The sequence below is a fragment of the Gorilla gorilla genome, chromosome 1, assembly GCF_029281585.2.
Source record: "Gorilla gorilla gorilla isolate KB3781 chromosome 1, NHGRI_mGorGor1-v2.1_pri, whole genome shotgun sequence".
Lineage (NCBI taxonomy): Eukaryota > Metazoa > Chordata > Mammalia > Primates > Hominidae > Gorilla > Gorilla gorilla.
Genome location: NC_073224.2, coordinates 188,453,428 through 188,481,104, shown reverse-complemented (window position 1 = coordinate 188,481,104; position 27,677 = coordinate 188,453,428). Strand labels below are relative to the sequence as shown.

General features: G+C 39.1%; 1 protein-coding gene across 4 annotated transcripts in view; it reads right to left on the bottom strand.

Moving 5' to 3' along the window:
• The window catches only part of EPS15 (epidermal growth factor receptor pathway substrate 15), a 164,529-nt gene extending 140,817 nt beyond the window's left edge, over window positions 1–23,712 (bottom strand). For all 4 annotated transcript variants that reach the window (XM_063698773.1, XM_031014168.3, XM_063698780.1 and 1 more), the window contains exon 1: window positions 23,508–23,712. In XM_063698773.1, the coding sequence (XP_063554843.1) occupies window positions 23,508–23,540 (33 nt within the window). In that variant the 5' untranslated portion in view covers window positions 23,541–23,712. The remainder of the gene's footprint in view (window positions 1–23,507) is intronic.
• Window positions 23,713–27,677: the final 3,965 nt, after the last annotated feature.

Sequence of the window (27,677 nt, the reverse complement as noted above, 5' to 3'; positions counted from 1 at the left end):
CTGGCAAACCTACTTTTAAACTCATTCTCCACAGCAACTATGTCAGGGCAGAAATGTAACCTTAGTGGGACCTATTAGAAAGGAGTCCACTGGACTTGTAATTATAAAGTATGCAAAAGCCTGAAGCTTTATAATCATCTTAGTTCTACAACAGAATAATTTGCCTTAGAATGGAGCCAAGGTACAAAAAAAGAAAAACTAAGTAGTGACATCACTGTGACCCTGACACACCAGAAGCCAGGTCTACTAATGGACCTACCATTTATATAAACTAATGTTTTCTGCTTAAGACTGTTAGAATTGATGTTTCCTGTCACATGCAAACAAAAAGGTTCTGATATGAGAATGGATAAAACTGACAAAGTGAGTTTTATTTTTTTTATTTTTATTTTTTTTTGCTGGCAAGTATGTAGAGTAAGAGTTTTACAGTTCTTGACTGGTTTTGGGAACCATACAGAATACCAGTCAAGAAATATAAAAGAATAACCAAAGAATATAAATCAATAGAAATCTTTGGTATTTTAATTCTTTTTATACTATAGACCTAACATTTTAAGAAATATGCCCATACAAATTTTTCAAAAAAATCAAGTGTAATTTAAAACAAACACCATTTCCTAAATAAATCAATTTCTTAAAGTGAACTAAGAAAACATATATTTTCAGCATATTTATTACTTGTTCCATTCCTTATTTCCAAACAGCAAAGAATTTGGCAAAAAAAAAAAAAAAAAAAAAAACTCTCCTTAATTATTTAAACGATAATGACAGTAATAACTTATAAAGTGAGAGAGATGGCAAGCCCTCAGGGTTTACTGCTGCCACCCAATTGGGTGGGATGATTAATAACCCAGAAATAACAGCTTTGATTAGTAAAAGGTGACATGGACTAGTCAAAGGTAAATAAACATGCCAATATTTATACAAACAAATGAAGAACAGCTCATGCAAGGAGAAAAATATAAGCTCTGCACAAATGAGACCAAAAAATTTTTTCAATCAGTAATCAAATGTTACTTTTTAAAATGGCAAGTTAAACTGTAAAGTATGAATTTAAATAGCACATTTTAAAATCATATACATAGTGTTTCACAGCTTCATAACAAATAACATACATTGAATCTCATTAAGCATTTCCTATACTCCAAGTACTAGTCTAGGCACTTACACATTAAGCCCATTTAACCTGAGGCACATACTCAGGTTTAACAAATGAGGAAAATAAGACATTAACTGAGTAACTGACTCAAAGTTACACACCTAGTTAAGTGTTGGTAACAGGATTAAAATCCAAGAAGTCTGATTCCAGGACTTTCACTCTTAATCATTAAGTTTGTTGCCTTTATAATCAATGTTACTATTATTTTCCCCATTATCGTACTAAGCTCTTTCATATGAACTGTAACATTTGAACTTGATAACGCTCAGAGAAGTATACCATATTCCCCCAATTCTAAGAAACCTTTAGTTGTAAGTGCCACCTTCCATTTAACAAAAGCATTACCAAAATGAACAGATAATTTAAAAGCATACTTTTTATTCACCTACAATTGCATACATTTATTCACCATTTTCCCCTAGTATCATAATCAAACATTAGGTCAAAGCTTTCTTCACATTCAAAATCTGAAGATTCTTCTGAGTTGCTTTCGGCAATTATGCCCAGAATCAGACAGACTTGCTGCTTCATATAATTTAGGCCTCACTTCTAACACTGATCTCTTCAGTATAAAGAAATATTTTAAAATACTGCAGTTTTCTGTTACATTTCCTTTTTTCTATTTTTTTAAACTGTTAATTTTTAAAATTCACTCCATTATAGTCAGAACTTGAGTCCAAAGTCACAAAAAAGTTAATCATGCCAAATGCAAAGAAAAAGCTCAATATGACCTAATGCCCTCGAAATGATACATGGATATGGTGACTGTGATGCACATTTTATTTATAAGCATACAACAAAGGGTGAGAAATACTCATTAATCAGCCAAGCAAGGCAGCTTGAATAGGCCCACACCCAACTCACGCATCTTAGAAGTATCATGACATATAAATATTCGTTAAATCACACATATCTTTGCAACAGTCCTCTGGCAGCAGCGAAAAATATCACTTAAATCAGCCACTTAAAATTTTAGTGTGAGGTACCGTGGCTCATGCCTGTAATTCCAGCACTTTGGGAGGTCAAGGCGGGCGGATCACGAGGTCAACAGATGGAGACCATCCTGGTCAACATGGTGAAACACCATCTCTACTAAAAATACAAAAATTCGCTGGGCATGGTGGTGTGCGCCTGTAGTCCCAGCTACTTGGGAGGCTGAGACAGGAGAATCGCTTGAACGCAGGAGGCAGAGGTTGCAGTGAGGCGAGATTGTGCCACTGCACTCCAGCCTGGCAACAGAGCAAGACCCCGTCTCAAAAAAAAAAAAAAAAAAAATTAGTGTGTATTGTGAAGTATAAAGGTGATAGAGATTCAAATAATGATATACAGATTTATAATTAGGAAAAAAAACTTAAACCCCCCTTTTCCAACTAGTCAATAAGATAACAATGTCACTTCTATATATTTGGATTTTATGCTTTTATCCTCAAAAAATTCTGCCTGACCATTGATAAATTCACTTATCCAATTCATAAAAGGTACAATGGAACAAAGAGACCTAAAGAAACACCCACATACCCATATATTTCAAATGGTTCATAAATTTTCATTGATGATATGATCTTAGGTACAGTGCTCAGTGGTATCAATGTTGTGTAACCATCACCAGTTGGTCCCCAATTTACAATGGTTCAACTTAACAATTTTTTAACTTTACAACAGTACAAAAGCAGTAAGCATTCAGTAGAAACCATACTTTGAGTACCCATACAACCATTGTTTTTCACTTTCAGTATTCAATAAATTATATGAGATGTTCAAAATTTTATTATAAAACATGCTTTGTGTTAGATGATTTTGCCCAACTGTAGGCTAATGTAAGTGTTCTAAGCACGTTTAGGGTAGGCTAGACTAAGCTATGATGTTTGGTAAGTTAGGCATGTTGAATGCATTTCTGACATATGACATTTTCCACTTACTATGGGTTTATCAGGATGCAACCCTATTGTAAGTTGAGAAGCATCTGTATTTATTTCCAGATTTTTTTCATCTTTGTACTCATTATACAAAAGCTTCTCACTCCTCTCTCCCCCAGTCACCTGGTAAATACATTTCTATTTCTGTCTTTATGAATTTGCCTGTTTTGAATACCTTATTGCCACGGTTTGAATGTTTGTGTCCCCAAAATATTCATGTTGAAACTTAATCTCCAATGCAATAGTATTAAGAGGTGTGGCCATTAAGGGGTGATAAAGTCATAAGGGCTCCTCCCTTGTGAATGCAATTCAGGTACGTATCAAAGAGTCCTCACAGCACTTGCCTTTTTTTTGCCCTTCGTTCTCTTCTGCCACGTGAGGCACAGCATTCATCCCTTTTACGCCCTTCTACCATATGAGGATGCAGCAAGAAGCGTTATCTTGGAAGGAGAAAGCAGTCCACATCAGACACTGAATCTGCTAGCACCTTGATCCTAGACTTCCTGGCCTCCAGAACTGGAAGAAATAAATTTCTGTTCTTTCTAAATTGCCCAGTTTTTGGTATTTTGTTATAGCAGCAAAAACAGACTAAGACACATATAAAAAGAAACATAATATTTGTCCCTTTGTGTTTGGCTTATTTCATTTCAAGTCTTCAAGGTTTCTTCATGTTGTAGCATGTATCATAATTTTAATCCTTTTCTTTTATGCATGCACCACTTTTTTTTAATTCATTTAGCTCTTCATGGACACCTGGGTTATTTCTACCTTTTAATTCTTGTGAATAATGCTGCTATAAACATTACTGTACAAGTATGTGTTTGGATCCTTGCTTTCAATTCTTCTGAGTAGACAGCTGGGAGTGGAATTGCTGAACCATTTATTTTGAATTTTTTTCAGAAACTGCCATGCTGTTTTCCATCAGCTCATTTTACATTCCCATGAGCCATGCACAAGGGTTCCAGTATCTCCAAATTCCTTCTTTTTCTTTGATAAAAGCCACCCTAATGGGTATGAAATGGCTTCTCATTGTGATTATAATTTGCATTTCCCTAATGACTAATGATGTTGAAAATTTTCTTGTGAACTTACTGGCAATTTGCATATCTTCTTTAGAGAAATCTCTATTCAAGTCCTTTTCTCATTTTTGTTCTACTTTTTTATTATGGTAAAATACACATAACATAAAATTGTACATTTTCAAGTACAGAATTCAGTGGCACTAAGTATATTCACATTGTTGTGCAGCTATTTCCGCTATCCATTTCCACAACTTTTTCATCATCCCAAACTGGAAATCTGTACGTTAAACACTTAACTCCCCTTCAACCCCTCGTTACCAATTACTCTACTTTCTGTCTCTATGAATTTGACTATGCTAGGTACCACATATACATGCAATCATACAATATTTGTCTTTCTGCATTTGGCTTATTTCATTTAGCATAATGTCTTTAAGATTTTTTCTTTGTTGTAGCATATATCAGAATTTCATCCCTTCTTAAGAGTCAAAAATACTCCGTTGCATGTAGATACCACATTTTGTTTACTCATTCATCTGTCAATGGATACTTGGGTTATTTCTACCTTTTGGCCACTGTGGATAATGCTGCTATAAACACTGGTATACAAATGTGTTCAAGTCACTGCTTTCAATTCTTTTGGATATATACTCAGACATGAAATTGCTGGATTATATGGTGATTATGTGATAATTCAATGTTTAATATTTTGAGGAACTGCCATACTGTTTTCCACAGTGGCTGCACAATTTTATAATCTCATCAGCAGTACATTTCTCCACGTCTTCATCAATATTTGCTAGTTACTGGTTTTTTTATCATAGCCATCCTAATGGGTATGAAGTGGTATTTCATTGTGGTTTTTGTTTGTTTTGTTTTTTGAGAAAGGGTCCTGCCTTTCTCAACTCTAGAGAGCAGTGGCATAATTACAGCTCACTGCAGCCTCGACCTCCCAAGCTCAAGCAATCCTCCTGCCTCAGCCTCCCAAGTAGCTGCACCTAAAGGTGTGCACCATCACACCCAGCTAATTTTTAAAAGAAAATCTGTAGGTCGGGTGCAGTGGCTCACGCCTGTAATCCCAGCACTTTGGGAGGCTGAGGTGGGAGGACCACGAGGTCAGGAGTTTCAGAACCAGCCTGGCCAACATGGTGAAACCCCATCTCTACTAAAAACACAAATATTAGCAGGGCATGGTGGCACACACCTGTAATCCCAGCTACTCGGGAGGCTGAGGGAGGAGAATCACTTGAACCCGGGAGGTGGAGGCTGAAGTGAGCCAAGATCGAGCCACTGCACTCCAGCCTGGGCAACAAGAGTAAAACTCCATCTCAAAAAAAAAAAAAAAGAAAGAAAATTGACAATCTCTCTGGGTTGTTTCCTCATATATTAAAAAACACAAAAGAAAGAAAAAACGTACTATAGTCTTTGTGAAAATTACATGTTCCATAAATGTAAAACTTTGTATTGGCTGGGTGTGGTGGCTCACGCCTGTAATCCCAGCACTTTGAGAGCCCGAGGCGGGCAGATCACCTGAGGTAAGGAGTGGGAGACCAGCCTGGCCAACATGGGGAAACCCGTCTCCACTAAAAATACAAAAAATTAGCCAGGCATGGTGGCAGGCCCCTGTAATCCCAGCTACCCAGGAGGCTGAGGAAGGAGAATTGCTTGAACCCGGGAGGTGGAGGTTGCAGTGAGCCGAGATGGCACCATTGTCAGCCTGGGTAACAAGAGCGAAACTCCAACTCTGTCTTAAAAAAAAAAAAAACGCTGTATGTGTTACTCATTGGTAGTATTATTAGTTTTTTGGGGGTTTTTTGTGGGTTTTTTGTGGTTTTCTTGAGACGAGTCTTGCTCTGTCACCCAGGCTGGAGTGCAGTGGTGCAATCTAAGCTCACTGCAACCTCGCCTCCCGGGTTCAAGCGATTCTCCTGCCTCAGCCTCATGAGTAGCTGGGATTACAGGTGTCCGCCACCACGCCCAGCTAATTTTTGTGTTTTTAGTAGAGATGGGGTTTCGCCTCGTCGGCCAGGCTGCTCTCAAACTCCTGATCTCAGGTGATCCACCCTCCTCGGCCTCCCAAAGTGCTGGGATTACAGGTAGAGCGGCTGCACCCTGCCACATTATTAATTTTAAGATAAACTACATTTACCATGCAAAAGGCTAAGTGAACTTCCCACCCCCTGGTTCTTTTCAGAGTTGCAGGGGAGAGTCTAATAATAACCTACATCTCAAACAAGTTTTCAGGTGCTGATAGTATAAGGACCACCCTCAAGAACCCCTCTGAAGCAACATAATTAAAATGTGAATTTAAAACAACCCTCTGGCCAAGTGAGGTGGCTCATGCCTATACTCCCAACACTTTGGGAGGCGAAGGATGTGAGAATCACTTGCACCTTAGGAGTTTGAGACCACCCTGGGCAACATAGTGAGACTCCATCTTTACAAAAAGCAAACAAGTTAGCCAGATGTGGTGGTGCATGCCTGTTGCCCCAGTTACTTGGGAGGCTGAGGCAGAATTACTTCAGCCCAGGAGGTCAAGGCTGCAGTAAGCTACGATCTCACCACTGCACTCCAGCCTGAGCAATAAAGACCTTGTCTCAAACAAATAAATAAATGACAAAATTTAGAAACCCCTTCTTCCTCATTAGTATAGTGGCAAATAAAAATAAATAAATACTTTAAAAAAACCCTTTCAAATAACACTAAGTTTTATTTCATAGCTGAACTAGGCACTTTTGAGGTATTGATTATACATACGTATGCTTCAGGTACAAGAAAAGGATGTCCACTCTTGCCACTTCTAATCATTATTATACTGGAGGTTCTAACCAGGGAAATCAGACAAGAATAAGAAATAGCATCTAGATTGGGGGAGGAAGTAAATCTGTATTTGCGGAGGACATGAACTTATATATAGAAAATCCTAAGGTATCCACTAAAAACTACTAAAGGTAATAAATATGTTCAGATGGTTACAGGATACAAGATCAGTATAAAAAATTTTTTGTTTTTATACGCTTCCAACGAAGAATCTGTAAATGAAATTAAGAAATCAATTCCAGGCTGGGCACGGTGGCTCACGCCTGTAATCACAGCACTTTGGGAGGCTAAGTTGGGTGGATCACCTGAGGTCAGGAGTCCGAAAGCATCCTGGCCAACATGGTGAAACCGCATCTCTACCAAAAATACAAAAATTAGCTGGGCGTGGTGGGGGCTTGCCTATAATTCCAACTACTCGGGAGGCTGATGCAGCAGAATCACTTGAATCTGGGAGGTGGAGGTTGCAGTGAGCCAAGATCCGTGCCACTGAACTCCAGTCTGGGCGACAGAGTGAGACTCTGTCTCAAAAAAAAAAAAAAAAAAAAAAGAATTCCATTCACAATAGCATCAAATAGTTTTATTATCAATTTATTTGTTATAGCTTTAACAAAAGTACAAGACTTACTATACTCTAAAAACTACAAGACACTGAACAAAATTAAAGAAGTTAAAAATAAAATGGAAAAACATCCCACGTTCATAGATCAGAAGACCTTGTTAAGATAATACTCCCCAAACTATAGATTCAATGCAATTTATATGAGAATTCCAACTGACTGTTTTGTAGAAACTGGCAAGCTGATTCTGAAATTCAGATAGAATTGCAAGGAATCTGGAATAGCCGAAACAATCTTGAAAGAAAAAAGCAAAGTAGGCTGGGCGCAGTGGCTCATGCCTGTAATCCCAGCACTTTGGGAGGCTGAGGCGGGTGGATTACCTAAGGTCGGGAGTTTGAGACCAGCCTAGCCAACATGGTCTACTCTACTAAACATCTCTACTAAAAATACAAAAATTAACCAGGCATGGTGGCATGTGCCTGTAATCCCAGTTACTCAGGAGGCTGAGGCAGGAGAATCGCTTGAACCCAGGAGGCAGAGGTTGCAATGAGCCGAGTTTGCACCACAGCACTCCAGCCTGGGCAACAGAAGTGAAACTCTGTCTCAACAACAAAAAATAAAAAATAAAAAAGCAAAGTTAGAGGACTAACACATCCCAATTTCAAAATGTATTACAAAACAACAATACTCAAGACAGTGTTGTACTGCACAGGACATATAGATCAATGGAACAGAATTAAGTCAGAACTAAATCATACATCTATGGTTAACTGATTATTGACAAGAGTGCCAAGAGCATTCAATGTGGAATGAATAGTCTTTTCAACAAATGATGCTGGAATACCATGTCACAAGCAAAAGATATCCACTAGCAAAAAAATGAAGTTGGACCTTTACCTCACACCATATATAAAAATCAACTTGAAATAGATCAAGGACCTAGATATAATAGCTAAAACTATAAAACTCTTAAAACACAGGGATAAATCTTCATGACCTTAGATTTGCCAAAAGACTCAGCTATGTCACCAAAAGCACAAGCAACAAAAGAAAAATATATATAAATTAGACTTTATCAAAATTATAAACTTCAGGCCAGGCAAGGTGGCTTATGTTAGCCTGTAATCCCAGCACTCTGGGAGGCGAAAGCGAGCATGTTGCCCAGGAGTTCAAGACCAGCCTGGGCAACATGGTGAAACCCCATCTCTACAAAAAATATAAAAACTATTAGCTGGGCAAGGTGGCGTGCACTTGTAGTCCCAGCTACTGGGGAGGCTGAGGTGGGAGGATCACTTGAGCCCTGGAGGTCGAGGTTGCAATGAACTGTGATTGTACCACTGCACTCCAGCCTGGGCAACAGAGCAAGACCCTGTCTGAAAACAAAATAAATTAAAATTAAATTAAAAACTTCAAAGTACTTCAAAGAACACCATCAAGAAAATAATCCATGAAATGGGAGAAAATACATGCAAACCACGTATCTAGTAAGGACTTCTATCTAGAATACATAAAGAATTCTTACAACTCAATAATAAAAAGACAACTCAATTTTAAAACAGGCAAAGAATGTAAATAGACATTTCTCTAAAGAAGATATACAAATGGCTAATAAGCACATAAAAAGATGCTTGACATCATTAATCATCAGAGAAATGAAAATCGAAAACACAATGAGATACTAAAAAAAGTAAGCCAAAATCAAAGAATCAGCTAAGAACAATTACTGGAGAGGATGTGGAGAAATCTTCATCCCGGTACACTGCTGGTACAAATATAAATGGTGCAGCTGCTCTAAAACAGTCAGCAGCCGGGCGTGGTGGCTCACACCTATAATCCCAGTGCTTTGGGCGGCTGAAGCGGGTGGATCACTTGAGGCCAAGAGTTTGAGACCAGCCCAGACAACACGGTAAAACCCTGTCTCTACTAAAAATACAAAAATTAGCCGGGTGTGGTGATATATACCTGTAGTCCCAGCTACTCAGGAGGGTGAGGCAGGAGAATCGCTTAACTGAGGAGGCAGAGGTTGCAGTGAGCCATGATTGTGCCACTGCACTCCAGCCTGGGTGAAAGAGTGAGACTGTGTCTCAAAAAAAAAAAAAAAAAAAAAAAAAAAAAAATCTGCAGCTCTTCAAATGATTAAACACAGAATTTCCACATGACCAGATATGTGCCCAGGAGAAGTGAAAACATATATTTACACAAAACCTTGTATATGAATGCTTATAAAAGCATTATTCATAACAGCCAAAAGGTGGAAACCACCCAAATATCCACCAATGAACAAACGGAAAAACAAAATGTGGTATAACCATACGATGGAATATTTTTCAACCAAAAAAAGGAATGAATTACTGATACTTGCTGCAACACAGATAAACCACAAAAAGTGATAGAAGGCAGTCATAAGTCATATGTATTATATTATTCCATTCATACAAAGTCCAGAATAACAAACTCTATAGAGACAGAAAGTAGATTAATAGTTGCTTAGGCTGGGGGGAAGCATGCAATATGGGAGGGTGATAGCTGAGGGGTACAAGTTTCTTTCTGAGGTGATAAAATTGTTCTAAAATTGATGTTTGCACGTATCTGTGAAGAGACTAAAAACCACTGAATTGTACACTTTATAGGGTAAGTTGTATGGTATGTGAATTACATCTCAATTAAACTGTTTAAAAAGTAAAAAATAAAAATTTTAGAAAAGAACAATGGAGCATAAAGCTACAAAAAAAGTCTCTTAATAAAAGTAAACAATGTTTAAATATTTCATTTTATTTTTATTTATTTATTTATTTTTTGAGATGGAGTCTCACTCTGTCATCCAGGCTGGAGTGCAATGGCGTAATCTTGGCTCCCTACAATTTATTTATTTATTTATTTATTTGTTGGTTTGTTTTGAGATGGAGTCTTGCTCTGTCACCCAGGCTGGAGTACAATGGCGCAATCTTGGCTCACTACAACCTCTGCCTCCTAGGTTCAAGCAATTCTCCTGCTTTGGCCTCCCGAGTAGCTAGAATTACAGGTGCCTGCCACCACACCCGGCTGATTTTTGCATTTTTAGCAGAGGCGGAGTTTCACCACTTTGGCCAGGCTGGTCTCAAACTCCTGACCTCAGGTGATCCTCCCACCTCAGCCTCCAAAAGTGCTGGGATTACAGGCGTCAGCCACCGTGCCCAGCCAACAATGTTTAAATATTTTATACATTAACTACCTCCACAGCTTTTTGGAATTGGTAGATGGCTCATATTTTTAAATGCAGGTATATCTTTTTAACTTATTATTGATTTGGACATATGAAGTATTTTAAAGCTAGGACTAGAAATCAACTCAGTAGATTTACAATTTGCAGAATTACACTTTCCTCTCTAACTGGCCTCATAATCAAAGAAAAACTATAAGCAGTACCTTAAAAAATTCCATTTTTGAATATTTTAAATATTTATCAAACAGACATAAGTGCTCATGTCAATTATACATTTAAAAACAGATTGCAAAGTTTATGAGGGGTTTTTTTGGTGAATTTTACAGTGAAATAAGTCTTGTCCACTTTAACTTATGAATACTGGTACTCTTAAAATTCCTGTCCTAAGGAAGAAATTAGTCATAAAAAGCTCTGAGGGTATAAAGCAGAAAACGTGCCAAGCAGAGAGACAAACCAGGACATTTCAAGCAAGTATGGCTCAAAGTAGAGTCAAGAGAGTTAAGGTTTTGAGCTATTCTGAAGTGCCAGATGGTCCAGAATCCACCCCCAGATCTTACAAGGCGCCGCATAAAAGTGTGCCAGAAAAAAACAAAAAAACAAAAAAACAGAACAGAACAGAATGTAGAGAACAAACTAAGAATGTAGAGAACAAACTAAGAATGAAAGCAATACAGACTGCAGAGAAGGGTGAAAACTGTATATACAAACTGAAATATTTCAATCTTCTTCAAGCTCACAACTTTTAATGCCAATTTCCTATGCTAAGTGAACTCTGACAAAACTATAAATGACCCTTGCAACCAAATTAAATATGCTCGGTTTAATCCCTTCAGAATAGCATTTTTCAGATTATTGCTCGAGTTAACCCTTGCTACTGTCTGCTTTACCATTCAAGATCTTAAAATATAAACTAAAAATTCATTCATTTGATTTCAAAACTCAAATGTATACACAGAAAAATAATTCAATAATATAATAAGTACCACATATAACTCTACAGAAAAAAAATTATCAAATGGTAGAGCAAAGGTTATTTGCAATAGCATAAATTATAGTGGACATATATAAAATATCTGTACACATTAGGGCTTAAACTATAAAGCATACAATCAATTAATATGCTCCAAAGACATTAAAAAGATGCTAAGCAGACCACATAGGAAAACACTTAAAGAAAACAGAATAGGCCAGGTGCAGTGGCTCACACCTGTAATCCCAGCACTTTGGGAGGCTGAGGCAGGTAGATCACAAGGTCAGGAGTTCAAGACTAGCCTGGCCAACATGGTGAAACCCCATCTCTACCAAAAATACAAAAATTGGGCAGGTATGGTGGCACACGCCTGTAATCCCAGCTACTTGGGATACTGAGGCAGGAGAACTGCTTGAACCTGGGAGATGGAAGTTGCAATGGGCTGAGATCACGTCACTGTACTCCAGTCTGGGTGACAGAGGAAGACTCCATCTCAGAAAAAAAAAAAAGAGAACAGAATAAAAAATGTTACATACATATATATACACACATATATATGTGTGTGTGTATGAAAGAGAGATAATAACTACATTTGGAAAAAAAAGAAACAATGTAAAAGACTAAAATTTAAAGAATGGTGTGGATGGTGATCTATCTTCTACTTTTCGACTTGCATGTTCCAAGTTTTCTTTAGTGAGTGAAGAATACTGGAAATGAAAAAACATTTAGGCCCCACGCGGTGGCTCACGCCTGTATTTCCAGCACTTTGGGAGGCCGAGGCAGGTGGATCATGAGGTCAGAAGATTGAGACCATCCTGGCCAACATGGTGAAACCCCTCTCTACTAAAAATACAAAATACAAAAATTGGCTGGGCATGGTGGTGCGCACCTGTAGTCCCAGCTACTCAGGAGGCTGAGGCAGGAGAATCGCTTGAACCCGATAGGTGGAGGTTGCAGTGAGCCGAGATCGCACCACTGCACTCCAGCCTGGCAACAGAGCAAGACTCTGTCACAAAAAAAAAAAAAAAGAAAGAAAGAAAGAAAATTTAAACAAATACATATAAATTCTGCAGGTAAGTATTAATAATAATACAAGAATTCTATTTACCAAATGTCTCCTATATCTCAACAATGTGTATACATCATATATAAGCAAATGAAAGAGTTTAAGTAATTTGCCATGATCACTCAGAGATGTCACAAATGGCAGAGCTACAATTCAATCCAGGTTTGTCTTGTACTATATCCAGTGTTCTTCCCACTACGTAAAACTTCTCTCAGTGTCCCTGGGATGAGAATCTTGATACTCTGTTAAAATATATATACAAAATATTTTACCTACTGTTTTGGAGTAGATCACAGATCTTTTGAAGTCTATCCTTGAGTCCCCTTCCTATGCCCTATGGTCAAAGTTAAAAATTCTTCCTTTATTACAAAGAAAAGATAAAACAAGGAATCTCATAAGAAAATTGATGTTATATCCCACAATATAGACTCTATGCACCAAAATACAATTTAACTTGAATCAAATGTTCCTATAGATTTATGTTATCCTTTCAAGTACAGTTTAAATATCCTCTACAGTAACAACCCTGGATCCTATAAAACCAATAAGTAATTAAAAACTACATTACCACCAAAAGTTTCATCATAATCACAGGATTCTCTCATGGCACCCCCTTGCCTTACTTCTATCATCCTTTATCACAGTACTTGTCACACAAGAAAGTCAGTGTTTATCTCCCTAAAAAACCAAAAGCTACTTCAGAGCAAATGTCATGGTCTTATTCTGTATGTCCAAGGCTTACTAGAGTAGTGACACACAGGAAGCATCTAGTAAATGTTTTCTGAAACAGAGGATCAACCATCAATACTGTAAGCACCTTTAATGCATATAATTTCATATTTTTTATATATGCATAATGCTATATCTATGTTGTACCTACAGAACAAAAGATGGAATGAAGTTATCAATAATCCTTAGTATAAATGATCCATCAAAATTCTAATTAAGTGCAACATTTCATAAAAAATAACAGCTCATATAACTAAAATCTATCAATTTACCTAAGACATTCTAACTTCAGAGCCCAAGATCTCTCTCATTATTTTATGCTAGTTCTCAAAAATGTTCATCTGAGGATCAGAAATCATTACAGCTAATGGTTCCAGGTTTTATTCAATAAAAGTCTGTTTTATAGGGAGTCTCTGATACATTTTATCTTTAGCAATACAATACTGTAGAAACTCCAAGTCCAAATAACCATGTCTGAGAGAATATTAGCTTAAAAGTAAACATTGGTATGATGTACACTAACCTAGACAAGCTTAGATTTTCATGAGCAATAAATCTGGAGGTTGCAAAATGAAAAACTACCTTCTACTATGTCTACAAAAACTCTCCACTATAACTTCGTGCAGCAATCACTTTCTAGAGATGTGGTGTATGCAATGATAAGTTGATTTTCACATAGGAAGATGTAGTAGCCTACAACATATGTTCAGCTATAACCAAGGAATGGTACCACAATTAGCTCTGTCAGAGCCATTTTGCCCTTAAAAATGCAGACTCATTCAATCAATATCTGAGTTGCTTAGACTACTGGGTTACAATTCTGGCTCTACCACTTAGCAGCAGTTTGACCTTGAACAAATTACTTCACCTCTGTGTCCCAGTTTTTTGTTTTGTTTTGTTTTTGTAAAACAGGGATATAAAGATTACCAAGTTGTAAAGAATACTGAAAGGTTCATCAGGTTGTAAAGATTATTGAAAATAGCACATGACACGTAAGTGTGCTCAGTAAGTATTATTGTTATTATCCCACTATTGACCTCCCCCCCAATACACACAAACACACGCACACACACACCACTGGATAATTTCTTTTACATAACAATAGAGGAATGTAAGATCACATGAATGTTCATTTTTATCCCAAAATTTGACTGAAATATCATCAATGACTATAGGAAGCAGCATAGCAAATGTACTTGGAGAACAGATGTGCCTGGGTTCAAGTCTCAACTCTCCCACTTAAAATACAACCGTGAGCAAGTAATACAGAAGATTAATGCCTACTTGTAGAAAGGCTATGAAGATTAAGTGAAATAATGTATGTAGATCATCTAAAAGTATTTAGTATTTATTAGGTGTTCTAGAAGCATCAGTCCTCTTCCTTCTCAACAGTGGCATAAGAATGTTTTCCTTCCAGGATCTCTGTATTGATACTTAGCCCACTAGATAGAACTGTTCCACAACTAAAAGAAGACCACACTCAGTTTCCAAACTACAGTGGAGCCGGGAGAGGGAGGAGATCACACTAAAAAAGGCGGAGAAATCACACACAAAATTAAGTTCACAATTTCAGGTTGCCTTCTCATTTAAGTTTTTTAAGCTCAATATTTACGCACAAGGAGTCAATCATGGCTCATGGCAGGCTTAAGAATAAAAATATGAAGATAAACTCTTTCCCCTGTCCTCACCCCTAGAAAGTATACCTTATATGTCCTAATGGACCACAGAAAGTATGTATCTAGGCCGGGCACGATGGCTCACGCCTGTAATCCCAAGCAATTTGGGAGGCTGAGGAGGGAGGATCATCTGAGGTCAGGAGTTCGAGACCAGCCTGGCCAACATGGTGAAACCCCGTCTCTACTGAAAACACAAAAATTAGCCAGGTGTGGCGGTGGGCACCTATAATCCCAGCTACTTGGGAGGCTGAGGCAGGAGAATCATTTGAACTCAGGAGGCAGAGGTTACAGTGAGCCGAGATCACACCACTGCACTCCAGCCTGAGTGACACAGCCAGACCTCCGCCTCAAAAAGTAATAATAAATAAATAAGTATATATCTAAACCAGTGATTTGGCCGGGCGCAGTGGCTCACACTATAATCCCAATACTTTGGGAGGCCAAGGCAGGAGGATCACTTGAGGTCGGGAGATAGAGACCAGCCTGGAAAACATGGTGAAATCCATCTGTACTAAAAATATAAAAAAAATTAGCCAGGCGTGGTGATGCACGCCTGTAATCCCAGCTACTCGGGAGGCTGAGGCACGAGAATTGCTTGAACCCAGGGGTGGAGGTTGCAGTGAGCCAAGATCACACCACTGCACTCCAGCCTGGATGACAGAGCGAGACTCTCTCTCAAAAGTACTAAAACTTTTAAATAAAAATAAATAAATAAACCAGTGATTCTAAACCAGAGGCAATTTAATCCTCTAGGAAATATTTGTCAGTGTCTGGAAATATTTCTGATTGCTGCAACTGGTGAAGGTGTTACGTCTAATGGATAAGGATGCTGCAAAACACCCTACAATGCACAGAACAGCCTCCCACAACAAGAAATTCTCCAGCCCAAAATCTCAAACTGCCAAGGCTGAGAAACCATGATCTAAAAAACTATGAAGTACTGTAATATAAACGTCTTCCTCCAAAAAATATGTTCTTATCCTAGCATTCTTAGTCAAATTTGTATTCTTATTGCAGATTTAGTAAGGAATAAGCAGTTTGATTATTTCAGATGAAAAACTCCTGGTACTGTTATATTCCCATTATAATAATCCCCAGTTTAAAGGAGGGAGGAAGTGAGGCTTACTTTTCTTTGTATATTTTTACCACATAAAAACAAGTTTTAAAAAGAGCCCAACTTTTATTTTTTAATTGCACCTCTGATTCATTTGAAAGCCTTATTTATATCACAAAAATGAGTTTCTTCTACCTCATTTCTATCTTACTTTTGCACAAAATATTCAGAAGTTCACATTTATGTGATAGGAAAGCAGAGTATATGAGGCAGGGTACAAGGCCAGCTTTTAACAAATTGGGAAACTACAGGAGTGGCTAAAGAAAATAAGTCACCAGTTCATTTTGTAATCACAACATGCTTAAGAGGTCTCAATAATACCCAAGAAGTCTCAGTAGTTTATTTCTAATATGCAAATGAGTGCACTTAAGAGGTTAAGTAATTTGCCCAAGATCACAGAACTACTCAGGGGCAGAACAGGTGTGCTCTTGCAGTTATATTAGTCTGCCTCTGCTCCTGAAGTTTAAAAATCTAGATTTTGCAGAAACTCTAAGAGAAAAGACTGACAAGTTAAACATATAAAACAAATATTTCTACATAATCAAAAAATGCCAAAAACAAAAAAAATTTCAGAGAAAAAAATTTTGCAAAGAATTTTGCAAAGAAGGGCAAATTTCCTAAATATAAGAAGAGTTCTTACAAATCAGTGAGAAAGAAGACAAACAGCCCATCAAGAGAACAGGTAAAAGACTAAAGCAGTTTATAAAAAAAGAAATACAAATGATTTCAAAGAAAAAAAAATAAGTTCAGCCTTACCCATAAAGAAATAACAAACTAAAACAATGAAATTGTTTGAAATCTTTCTGATTACTGGACTGACAATAATATACATGTTGATCAAGCTGTGGAGGAAATGACACTCTCAAACGTGTGCTGCTACAGTGTTTCTGAGTGTAAATCAGCAATATCTTTTTTTTTTTTTTTTTTTTTTTTTTTGGAGACAGAGTCTTAGCTCTGTCACCTAGGCTGGAGTGCAGTGGTGCAATTATAGCTCACTGTAACCTGCTAATCATAGCTCACCTGTAGCCTGCTAGGACTACTGGCGCACACCACCATGCCCAGCTAATTAAAAAAAATTTTTTTTTTGTCCCAGATGGATCTCACTATGTTACCCAGGCCTTGAACTCTTGGCTTCAATCAATCCTTCCGCCTCAGCCCCCCAAAGCACTGGAATTATAGGCCTGAGCCACTATGCCTACCCCAAATTAGCAGTATCTATGCAGATTAAAAGTATCCTCTGGCCCAAAAATTACACCTACTAGAAATTAATCCATATGCTCACACATGTGCACAAAAACATGTAAAAGAGTATCCACTGCAGCATAGTTGTAACAAAAGATTGAAAACAAAATAAATGTCCAGCATTAGGTGGCCAGTAAAATAAATAACAGTAAGTTCACATATAGAAAAACCCTGAGGTTTTGAAAACAATAAGGGAGATCTATATGTGATGATATAGAGCAATCTCCTAAATCAGTTAAGCTAAAAATAATATAACAGCAAACTATGAAACAATAAACAGCTTACACAAAAGAATATACATATACAGTATACATATATATTTATTCGCATATACACAGACTATTACTGGAAATTCACACAAGAAACTGGCAAGAATGGCTGCCTCTGGGAAAGCAAATGAGGGCCTAAAGCAGAAAGGAGACTTCACTAGCATTGTATGAATTTTTTTAAACATGAATTTATATTGGCTTTTTAATGTACTAACTATAAAACCTAAGTCCCAAATTCTGAGCCTCAGTATCCTCCAATTTGAAATGATGATAATAATAGCTTAGTTCATAGGTTATGCTTTGCTAAGTTATAAAGCAGCACAAAAAATTATAAATTAGTCCTCTAACTGAATTGTCCAAATCAATTAATATAATTATTATCATTCCTCTAATCAATTTCTCTAAATGTTTAGGATGAAAACTAAGTGTAGACGCAATCTTAGAACACAAAGCTTTACTTTACACGTAGTTATTGTGTATTCAATTTAAATGAATAAATTTTCAAAAATGCCGTAGAGAAAAGCTAAATCAGTTGATTACAGAAGGAATACATTCTCACTGTTGAAAACAAGGTAGATAAAAACTACAACCATGCTACTATAAAATTTTAGTGTTTTTTTTCTTCCAGGCTTTTTTCTACGCATGCTTAACTGGGTTAGATCATTTGTCTAAATAAAAAAATGTTCACTTTACTGTAATACAGCATTCAATTTACAAGATTCCTCAGATTATTAAAAACACCTAATAAATATAATTTTTAATGAAGGCATACCTTGTTGATTCAACTGCTTTAAAAATTAAACTCCAGCATATGAGTTTGCCTAATGAACTCTGCCTGGAGTAACTTTTCGTTTATTATTTCTACCAGTTCTCCAACTAACCAGATCTCTCTCAGGCCATTTACTTGGTTTTGGTTTCCAGAGTACTGATTTTTTTTTTTTTTTAACTTTTATTTTAGGTTCAAGGGTACATGTGAAGGTTTGTTACATCAGTGGACTTGTGTCATAGGTATTAAGCCCAGTACCCAGTAGTTATCTTTTCTGCTCCCAATTTTATTAAGCCCCAAACTCACAAACAAGTATGTAAAGTGCTTTTTGTAATTCCCTAAAGAACAAGTAAAATACCTTAGATTGGGCCTTTAAAATCACACTATTAGAGATTGCAGAGATTCTGAACTATGATTCGTTGCTAATGATACTCAATCTTTTTCTATTACGTTAGTCTGTTACTAGCATTCTGTCTACAAATAGAGTGAAAACAAAGGAATGCACTCTTAGATTATTCCTGAGAGACTCGCTATTGGATGAACTTGTTCCTAATTAATTTTAACTACGACAACCTCTCCCAAGTGCTGAACATTTCAAGCCATCTTTGAGAAGGGTTAGATATCTCTCCCAAGAGATTTCCTGAGTATATCGAACCATAATTATAGGCAATAAAGAAAAACATCATTAATGTGCCTTTCCCATTGTAGGAACTCAAATATCTGTCATGTTGAGAACAATATCACTTTTCTGCTTCTGAGAACATGTTGTCATTTTCAAACTAACCTGTATTTACTGTCATAATTGTTAAACCAGACTACTAAGATGATATGTTTATTAGCACTTGTACTGTGTACTTGTTTAAAAAATGAAACTGAAAATAAACACTACAAACTGTGAAATTATGGGAGATGTTTTCCTCTAATTTCCAAGTTTTCTGTAATACAGTTATATCACTCTTGTAATTTAACAAAAAAAAGCATTAAAACTGTTGTTATACCATTTATATACTAGGATTTTTAAAATTAAGTCCCTACTTAAGGGCTTTTTTATTACTTAAAAAAAAAAAAAAAGAATCTGACAACATAGTGAGTGAGTCCCTGTCTCTACAAAAAAATTTTAAAAATTAGCTGGGCATGACGATGCACGCTTGTAGTCCCAGCTACTCAGGAGGCTGAAATGGGAGGATCCCTTGAGCCCACAAGGTTGAGGATGCAGGGAGCTTGATCATGCCACTGTACTCCAACCTGGGTGACAGAGTGGGATCCTGTCTCAAAACAAAACAAAACAAACAAACAAAATTCTTGCTAAACTAAAGCAAGAAAACCAGTATAAAGCTGAATTGCTAAAAGACTATTTTAAATATTCAAATCCTATCTCAGTAAAATAAAACCTTTATCATCAATAGCACTAACTTTGAACACACAATTGTATCATCCAAGATATTATCAAAGGCACTAGATTCAGAGGCAAAAACCATGGCTTATATCCTCAAGAGGCTTACTACTTAAGACAATGGCATATGCCAAAAAAAAAGAACAAAAAATGTAAGGGAGCGTTGGATATGCCAAGCATCTAGTACACAGAGAAGAACAGTGAAATAGCTTTTGAAGTCCTACAGACCTTGGTTCAAATCGTAGATTCACCACTTACTAGCTTACTTACTAGCTTCTCTAATTTGTAAAACATATCGTTAGATTCTAAGTGTAGTAAAATTCCTGGCATACAGTAATTCCCAAAGGGAAGTTAACAGTATTATTATTATTAGGGATATGGGCATTAGGGAGTAAAACTGACTATTGGAAACTTTTTTTTTTTTTTTTAAGTATTACATGCTTTTTTTCTAATCTACCAACAGAAGCAAACATCAAGATCTTTCTCCCTCAGGTTTTACTTCTCATTGACAAGAAGTAAACAGAACACCTAGTAAAGACAACTGAATTAGAAAACATTTAAGGCTGTAAAGCACTAAAGAACCCAGAGAAAGTCCACTAGGTCTATAAATCATAGAACACTGTCTATAAAACAGGATCTTAAGAGTTGGAAAGGTCCTTAGATCAGCTAATTCAAACTCCTCTAGCAGAAATAAGTTCCAGGTTTTGTCTCCAAGGTCAAAGAATTGTTAACTATTTTTGTTCATGAGTATATATATCCGCAGTACCTAGAGTAATTCCTAGCACATACTGAATGCTCAGCAAATATCTGTTGAGTCTCTTTTAAACTTAAGAAAACTGAGGCCTGGATATTTAACCCAAACCCATACAGGTAGCTGTGGCCAAAGCAGAACTGGAACTAACATTTCGGTACTCTAGCATTCTATCATCTCTAGAAGCTAGACTATAATAATTTAGATAATTTATTTTGGTGGCTGGGGAGTTGAAGGGTTGGTTGGCAAGCTTGGAAAAAGGAAGGAAGGCATAAGCTAAAACATTTTTCACATTTTTTCCCCAAACTCAGTTTTGCTTAATTGGTAAAGGCAAGAAATTATAAACACGATAATCCCAGTACAATGTCTAGTACATAATAGGTACTATAAAAATATTTGCTGAATGAAAATCATCAACATATGAACAGAAGCAGAAATTAACTTGAGCATGTTTAATCTCCATAACTGTTATAGAACCCTTTAGAGCTTTCAGTCATTCCTACAACAGTTATTAATTACTTTCTTCCAGATAGGTACCATGGGAGAAAGATGGATTAAAAGATGTCCCTGCCCTGAATGAGCTCTCACTTGAGTATGCCTATGTCTAAATGTGTGTGTTGGGAGGGTGGGCAGGGTGGGGGGAACAGAGGATGACAAACGGGTCAGTAATGAATGTGAAACCAGGCTGCATTGTTATCTTAGTGTATTGGGCTCAGGGAGTTATAAAAAAATTAAATTTAATTTAAAAACCACAAATCTGCAAAGTTTTGAAGTAACAAGGAGGCACATTAGGGTATACTAGCAACTGGAAATGTTATTTTTTTCCTGTGCCTTCGTAATCCCTCTTATTGCCTCTTCATGTTTTAAAATCAGAATATTCTGAATTTACTTATTTGAATTATCAATAAAAATTAACGACCAACGTATATTCTCTCATATGTGAGGCACTGAAGGATAATAGCTACTACTGATTCCGTACTTACTGTGTACACATTAATACCTAAATATATAACCCAAGAACATATGTAAATTTTTTAAATGGCTATAAAACTGACAGAGCTTGAAGCAATTCTCCAGAGATGAATGATGTAAATAGAAGCTAAAAACATGGTATTACCCAGGGAGAGAATAAAGTATGCACACAACTGAGAAGCAATTTTACGGAAGTCTTTAAGAGCACAAAATCTTCAAGGGAAAACTCCTGCCAGAATTGGCCAACAGAGCCAGAAAACAACAGCCTGCCAACAGGGATCTTGTTTAATGCAAGTCACTAACTAGACTCACAGAAAGTGAATACCTAAAAGTCAGTGCTGTCGTTGTTGAAATTTGAGTTTTGGGAGGGCCCTTCCAAACATACATAACCAAGACTAAACCACCACATTCCATGTTAAAGGGTTCTTCCCCACTGTTATCTGCTTGTCAGAACAGGACAACCACCACCACCATCAAAAAAACTGGGAAATAGACTTCCCTTATGACACTTAGAATTCCTGCAAACACGGGTTAGTTATTTTACATGAAGCATGTACGTGACTCCTGGTTTCTGAGAAAACATTTTTTTCTCTCTATCCTACAGTGCTAGGCAAAGCACCCCAAAGCCTCTTGATTTTAAACACAGAAAACTCCACTGCCGAAATGTTTGCCCTATCCCAGCGCTAAGGCCTTAGAAGCACCGACGAATCTAGGCCAAGGAGTACAAGATGGCAGTGAGATACCACAATGCAGGCAAGGAAGACGGGGTGGGCCCCAATCGGGAAGCACGCGCCACCAGCTCTGGAGAGAACCGTCTGAGGAGACGCGGGGGAGAGTTTGGGTCACAGGAGCAGGAAGGAACTGGCAGGTGTCTGTCACCTTATCATCCCGGACACCATGTTTACATTGTAATTGGCTTCTTTACAGAGAGGGAGGGACCAGGTTCCCAGTGTGAGTGATGTTTAGAGGTTTTCTGAGAAGCACAAGGACTGGACTTTGACAGGAAGCAACGAGGCAAGAGGGAAGCTCGAGAACAGGTTTTGCTGAGGATTCCCCCCAAGAAAAGTGCTCCCCGGGAGGCCGTTCCTGGCACCAAGACTGGCGGAGCCACCACACCCGTTAAAGGGATCCACCTGGACAGCGATCAGGCGTGAGCCCCCCCGAGGGGAAGTTGAAGTGGAAGCAGACGTGGGTGGGAAAAGGCTGCATTGGGGGTCTGACCCAGAAGGAAACCTGATCAGGAGGGGGAGAGGCTCAACGGAGGAAGGGGCCGGCAGAGTGGGTAGTTGAGTAGGATAAGACTTCTTTGGAGGCGAGGCTAACTACATTAAACTCTGGGAAGGGAGGGCTTCCGTCGGACCCTGGGAGAAAGGCAAGTCTGGAAAGGAAAGACTGGCTTGGGGGGCCTGCGCGTCCGGCTCTGGAAGGCAACTCCTACCGGGGGCGGCGCGCAGCCGGCCTAGCGGGCGAGCCTCGTGCGGCCCGGGGGTGCGGCCGGCCCGCGCGAGCTCAACAGGAGCTCACCTGGGATGCGTGCGGCCCTGTGGCAGGAAACTTCCTGGGTAGGTGAAAGCTGCCCCGCGCGAGCCGGCCCGGCACCAGCAGAGCGCGGCCGGGTCACAGTCCACTCGGCAGCGGCGCGGAGGGCGGCGGGGGCCGCGCTGGGCGGGGCAGGGGGCGCCCGACGACCCTGGGCGAGGTCGCGGCGGCCGCAGGGGGGCTCCGGCTCCGGAGGGCGCCCTCCCGCAGTCGCACCCGCTTTCCCTCACACACACCGGCCGCCCGGCCCACAAGCCAAGAAGCTGCCTGGGTCGGCGAAGCTGAGGGCGGTGGGGGAGGGGGCACCGGCCGGCCAAGCCCGGCGGACGGGCGTGTGGCGTTACCTGTGTCAGAGAGAGCTGGGCCGCCGCAGCCATGGTGTTTCCATCATGCAAGGAAGGGGAAGGAAGGACGGGCTGACTGGGGCTCGGGGCGGGGAGGAGGCGGAGGGAGCGGCCGCAGGCGAGGCCGGGGCGGGCGGGCGGGCGTCTCCCCTAACTTCCACAACTTCCCTCCTCACGCCCGCCCCGCCCCGCCCCGCCTGGCCCCGCCCCGCCTGGCCCCGCCCGCCTGCCCGCCCGCCGGAGCCGGCCGCGGCGCCGCCCAAACCCTGGCGCCGGAGTCGCAGCCACCGGACCAGAGCCTGCCCCCGGGGCCGCCTTGGAAAACCCGGCGCGGACATAAAATTAAAGCGGACGGGCTGCGGAGGCGACTGCGGATTGACCTGTGAACTTCAGACAGGCCACCTACCTACGCTGAGCTCCTGCTTCTGAAAAATGGGGGAAATTGTAACTAGAGGCCAAGTTGCTTACAAAGACTAAATGAGATAATGATAGAAAATAATAATGGCACTTTATATATGCCAGGCTCTGTACTAGACTCTTATTTTTTGAATTGTATGAATGAAGGAACTGAAACACAAATAAGTGTCTTACTAAGGTCATACAGCTAATTATATAGCTGAATTAGAATCCAAGTCTAACTGTAAAAACTTTGTTTAACCATCTGCTAGTATATTGGAAAAGAAGACATTAAGTCATTCCCTCCCACAGCCAAAATCCATTTGGAAAGGGGAAGCAAACATGTATTTGCCTGGTGCCTGTCACACTTAGATTGTTTAACAAGGGAACGCTGGTGCCTGTAGCACTCCTAGCTTCTCCCATCATCCACTTAGCAAACTCCTCCTTCTCAGGACATAATTCAAGTTTCACCTCCTTTGCAAAGTATCTTTTTCTCCTCCTCATGTCAGAGTTACACACTCTCCTTTATAACCTTTCTTCTCTACCTTGTGAAGTCATCACCCTAATAACAGTTTACACCTATCTATCCCTCTAGATTAAGAGCTCCTCAATGGCAAGAACTGTTTTCAATATATTTCTATATCGTCAGACCCTAGCATTACAGTGCATGCTCAGTAAAGGCCTTCGTTCCTGCCTATATTAAACATAACACATCCTACACCTTCTGATGCTGCCAACCTTCAGTTGGAATACCCAGTTACTTGAAATTCATCTTCAAAGTCTCAGAGTATATACCACCTACTTCAAGAAGCGTTCTAGGAACTCCACACCCCACCTCTAAGTTGTTCTGATGTGACCGTTTTTATACTCTGCCTTATCTGTAAGCGTTAGTTGAGGGTTTGTCTCCACCTCACTGCACTGTAAAATCCTTGAGGACAAGGGGCTGACTCACTGCTTTATCTCCCTCATAGTTTAGCCTACCACAGAGGCCTCAATAAATGTATTTGCCCGAATTGGTCTTAATTTCTTAGTCACGATGGCTTCCCATTACAACAAACCACAACTCTATCAGGCCTACACCCATTACCATTATCATAGCAGTCCCCGTGGTAGGAGGGACAACTGAACAAGACCCAGGATGGAGTTAGCCCCAGCTAAGTTTTTAGACTATTGCCGCCACAAGCAAACCATTCCAGAAATTTCCCAAGGAACTCCTAATTCTACTCAGACTCCTTCTGGCAAAGGCCAGCTAACAAGAGCAAGCCATATAGGTCTGGTGAGTAACCACTTATTCAAGAGCATCTTCCTTGGCTTCTTTTTTGCTGTTAATCTCTTTAACTGAAGAGAGAATAAGAGATACTGTTTTACATTACTTCACTTTGGTACACTTATCAGCCATAACCACAACCGGTGTTTCTACCGGTGTTTTCTACTTTATATTAGCACATTTGAGCTTCACAGCTCTAAAAGGAAGTAATCATCATACTCACTTTACAAATGAGGTAATGCAGGGTCACAGAGGCTAAGTGATTTGCCCAGGGTTATACAACTGATAGACAAAGCAGCATAGTATAGTGAAATAAATAGGACTCGGACATTAGGAATATCCAGGTTCCATTCCTGGCTCTCCCATTCACTAGTTGTATGCCCTTAGGGTTGTTGTGAGGATGAATGAGATGACATATACAAAAGTGCCTAAACTTGTAGCTACACAAATTATGAAATCTGAAAATCATGGAGCAAATCGCTTTGGAGAGTATAATTTCACTTGCTATTCAAGGGGACTCCTCCAAACCATATGAGATGTAAGATATTCCTCTCAGATGAATAAGGTGGAAACCCTGCCATGTAGTTTCCGGAAAGGCAGTGCAGAGTAGCAAAGAGAATATTAAGAATCAGAGTGTGACCGCAGGCAAACCATTTAACCTCTCTGAGCTTCAGTTTCTCATATAGGAAAAGTAAGGAATTATTACTGTTTTAACTTTTATATGATTTATATTAAGTCAAAAGCACACCTTAGCCAGGCATGGTGGCACATGCCTATAGTCCCAGCTACACAGGAGACTGAGGCAGTTGCACAGAGCACGCATTCAGCCTGAGCAACATAGAGAGACCCCATCTCTAATAAATAAATAACACCTTGTATGTATACAGTATTGCTTTTCACCGTTTATAAGTGTTTTTATTTTATTTTTATTTTTTTGAGACAAGGTCTCACTCTGTCACCCAGGCTGGAGTGCAACGGTGCAATCTCGGCTCACTGCAATCTCCGCCTCCTGGGTTCAAGCGATTCTTGTGCCTCAGCCTCCTGAGTAGCTAGGATTACAGGCACCCGCCACCACACCAGCTAATTTTTTTTTTTTCTAGTAGAGACAGGGTTTCACCGTGTTAGCTAGGCTGGTCTCGAACTCCTGACCTCAAGTGATCTGCCTGCCTCGGCTTCCCAAAGTGCTGGGATTACAGGCGTGAGCCACCGTGCCCGGCCAAATGTTTAGAAGCACAACTTCTAATGTTCAGTAAGTACATTATAAAAGTTTGTTGAATTGAACTGAATACAATCTCATATATAATTGTTATTTGGATCTTCACTTTATCCCCATAAGAAAATCAAGGAACAAATATTTTATAAATTTATTTTATAAATAGCTTCTATAAGTAAGAGCCATTGACAGCAGGCTTGGGTCTTGGTTAACAAAAAATAAAAAGAATCAGATGCCCTAGCAAGGGAAGACTTGCCTAAAATCTTTATATGGGAATTGCCCCATGTCCCCTTCCAGACCACTAGTAATTTGTAGTGGCTTCTTTCTTCATTCGTAGGTTCTGGTTTAAATTAATGACATGTAATGGGAGATGGGAGCATGTCTATAGGGAAGAGAATAATGGGCCAAATTCCCAAAAGAGGCCTAGAACTTCTGAGAGAGGTGTTTTTTTGTTTGTTTGTTTGTTTTAATGACAAACCAATGACAATTTGTAAATGTGTGTCCCAGATCTCGTCAGAGCACTGGGTCATATCCCAAATCTATTTTAGGAGGGGAAAAATGTAGCCAATCGAATATATGTTATAATCTAATTCATTATAACAAGAATGAGCTGCATGGAGCAGACAAGAAGAATTTATCTGTTTTTTCTAGGACAACTTAATGTCTCTAGGTCACTAAGCCTCATTTTCCTCATGATTACATTGAAGATAATAATATCTACTTTGTATGGATGGTTTAAGGATTAGAGCTCATGTATAATGGCCTATCAGAGAGACTGGCCTGGAATAGATGTTCAATAAGTAGTAGCTATAAGATACCATTCTTCAAGATCACCATTTAACTCTCTACCCTTCAGGCAACCCTCCAACAGCTAAGTTGGTTTGACAGATATATTAGTTACATGAATGGGGGTGCCAGACCAGACCAGGTGGCTCACATTTGTAATTTTAGCACTCTGGAAGGTCGAGGCAGGAGGATTGCATGAGCCCAGGAGTTCAAGACCAGCCTGGGCAACATAGTGAGACCTCGTCTCTATTTTTTTAAAATCAATCAAATAAAAATAAATAAATAAATAAGAATAGGGGTGCTTTGAACAACTGACATATCCCTGTCATTGAAAAAGTAGATGTTCCCTAGGTAAATAAAGTTGTATCTGATGACTTAAATCTGAATACTAATAACCAACAATTGCTGTTTTCTTTTTTTTGTTTTATTTATTTATTTATTTTATTTGAGACAGTGTCTTGCTATGTTGCCTAGGCTGGTCTTCAACTCCTGGGCTCAAGTCGTCCTC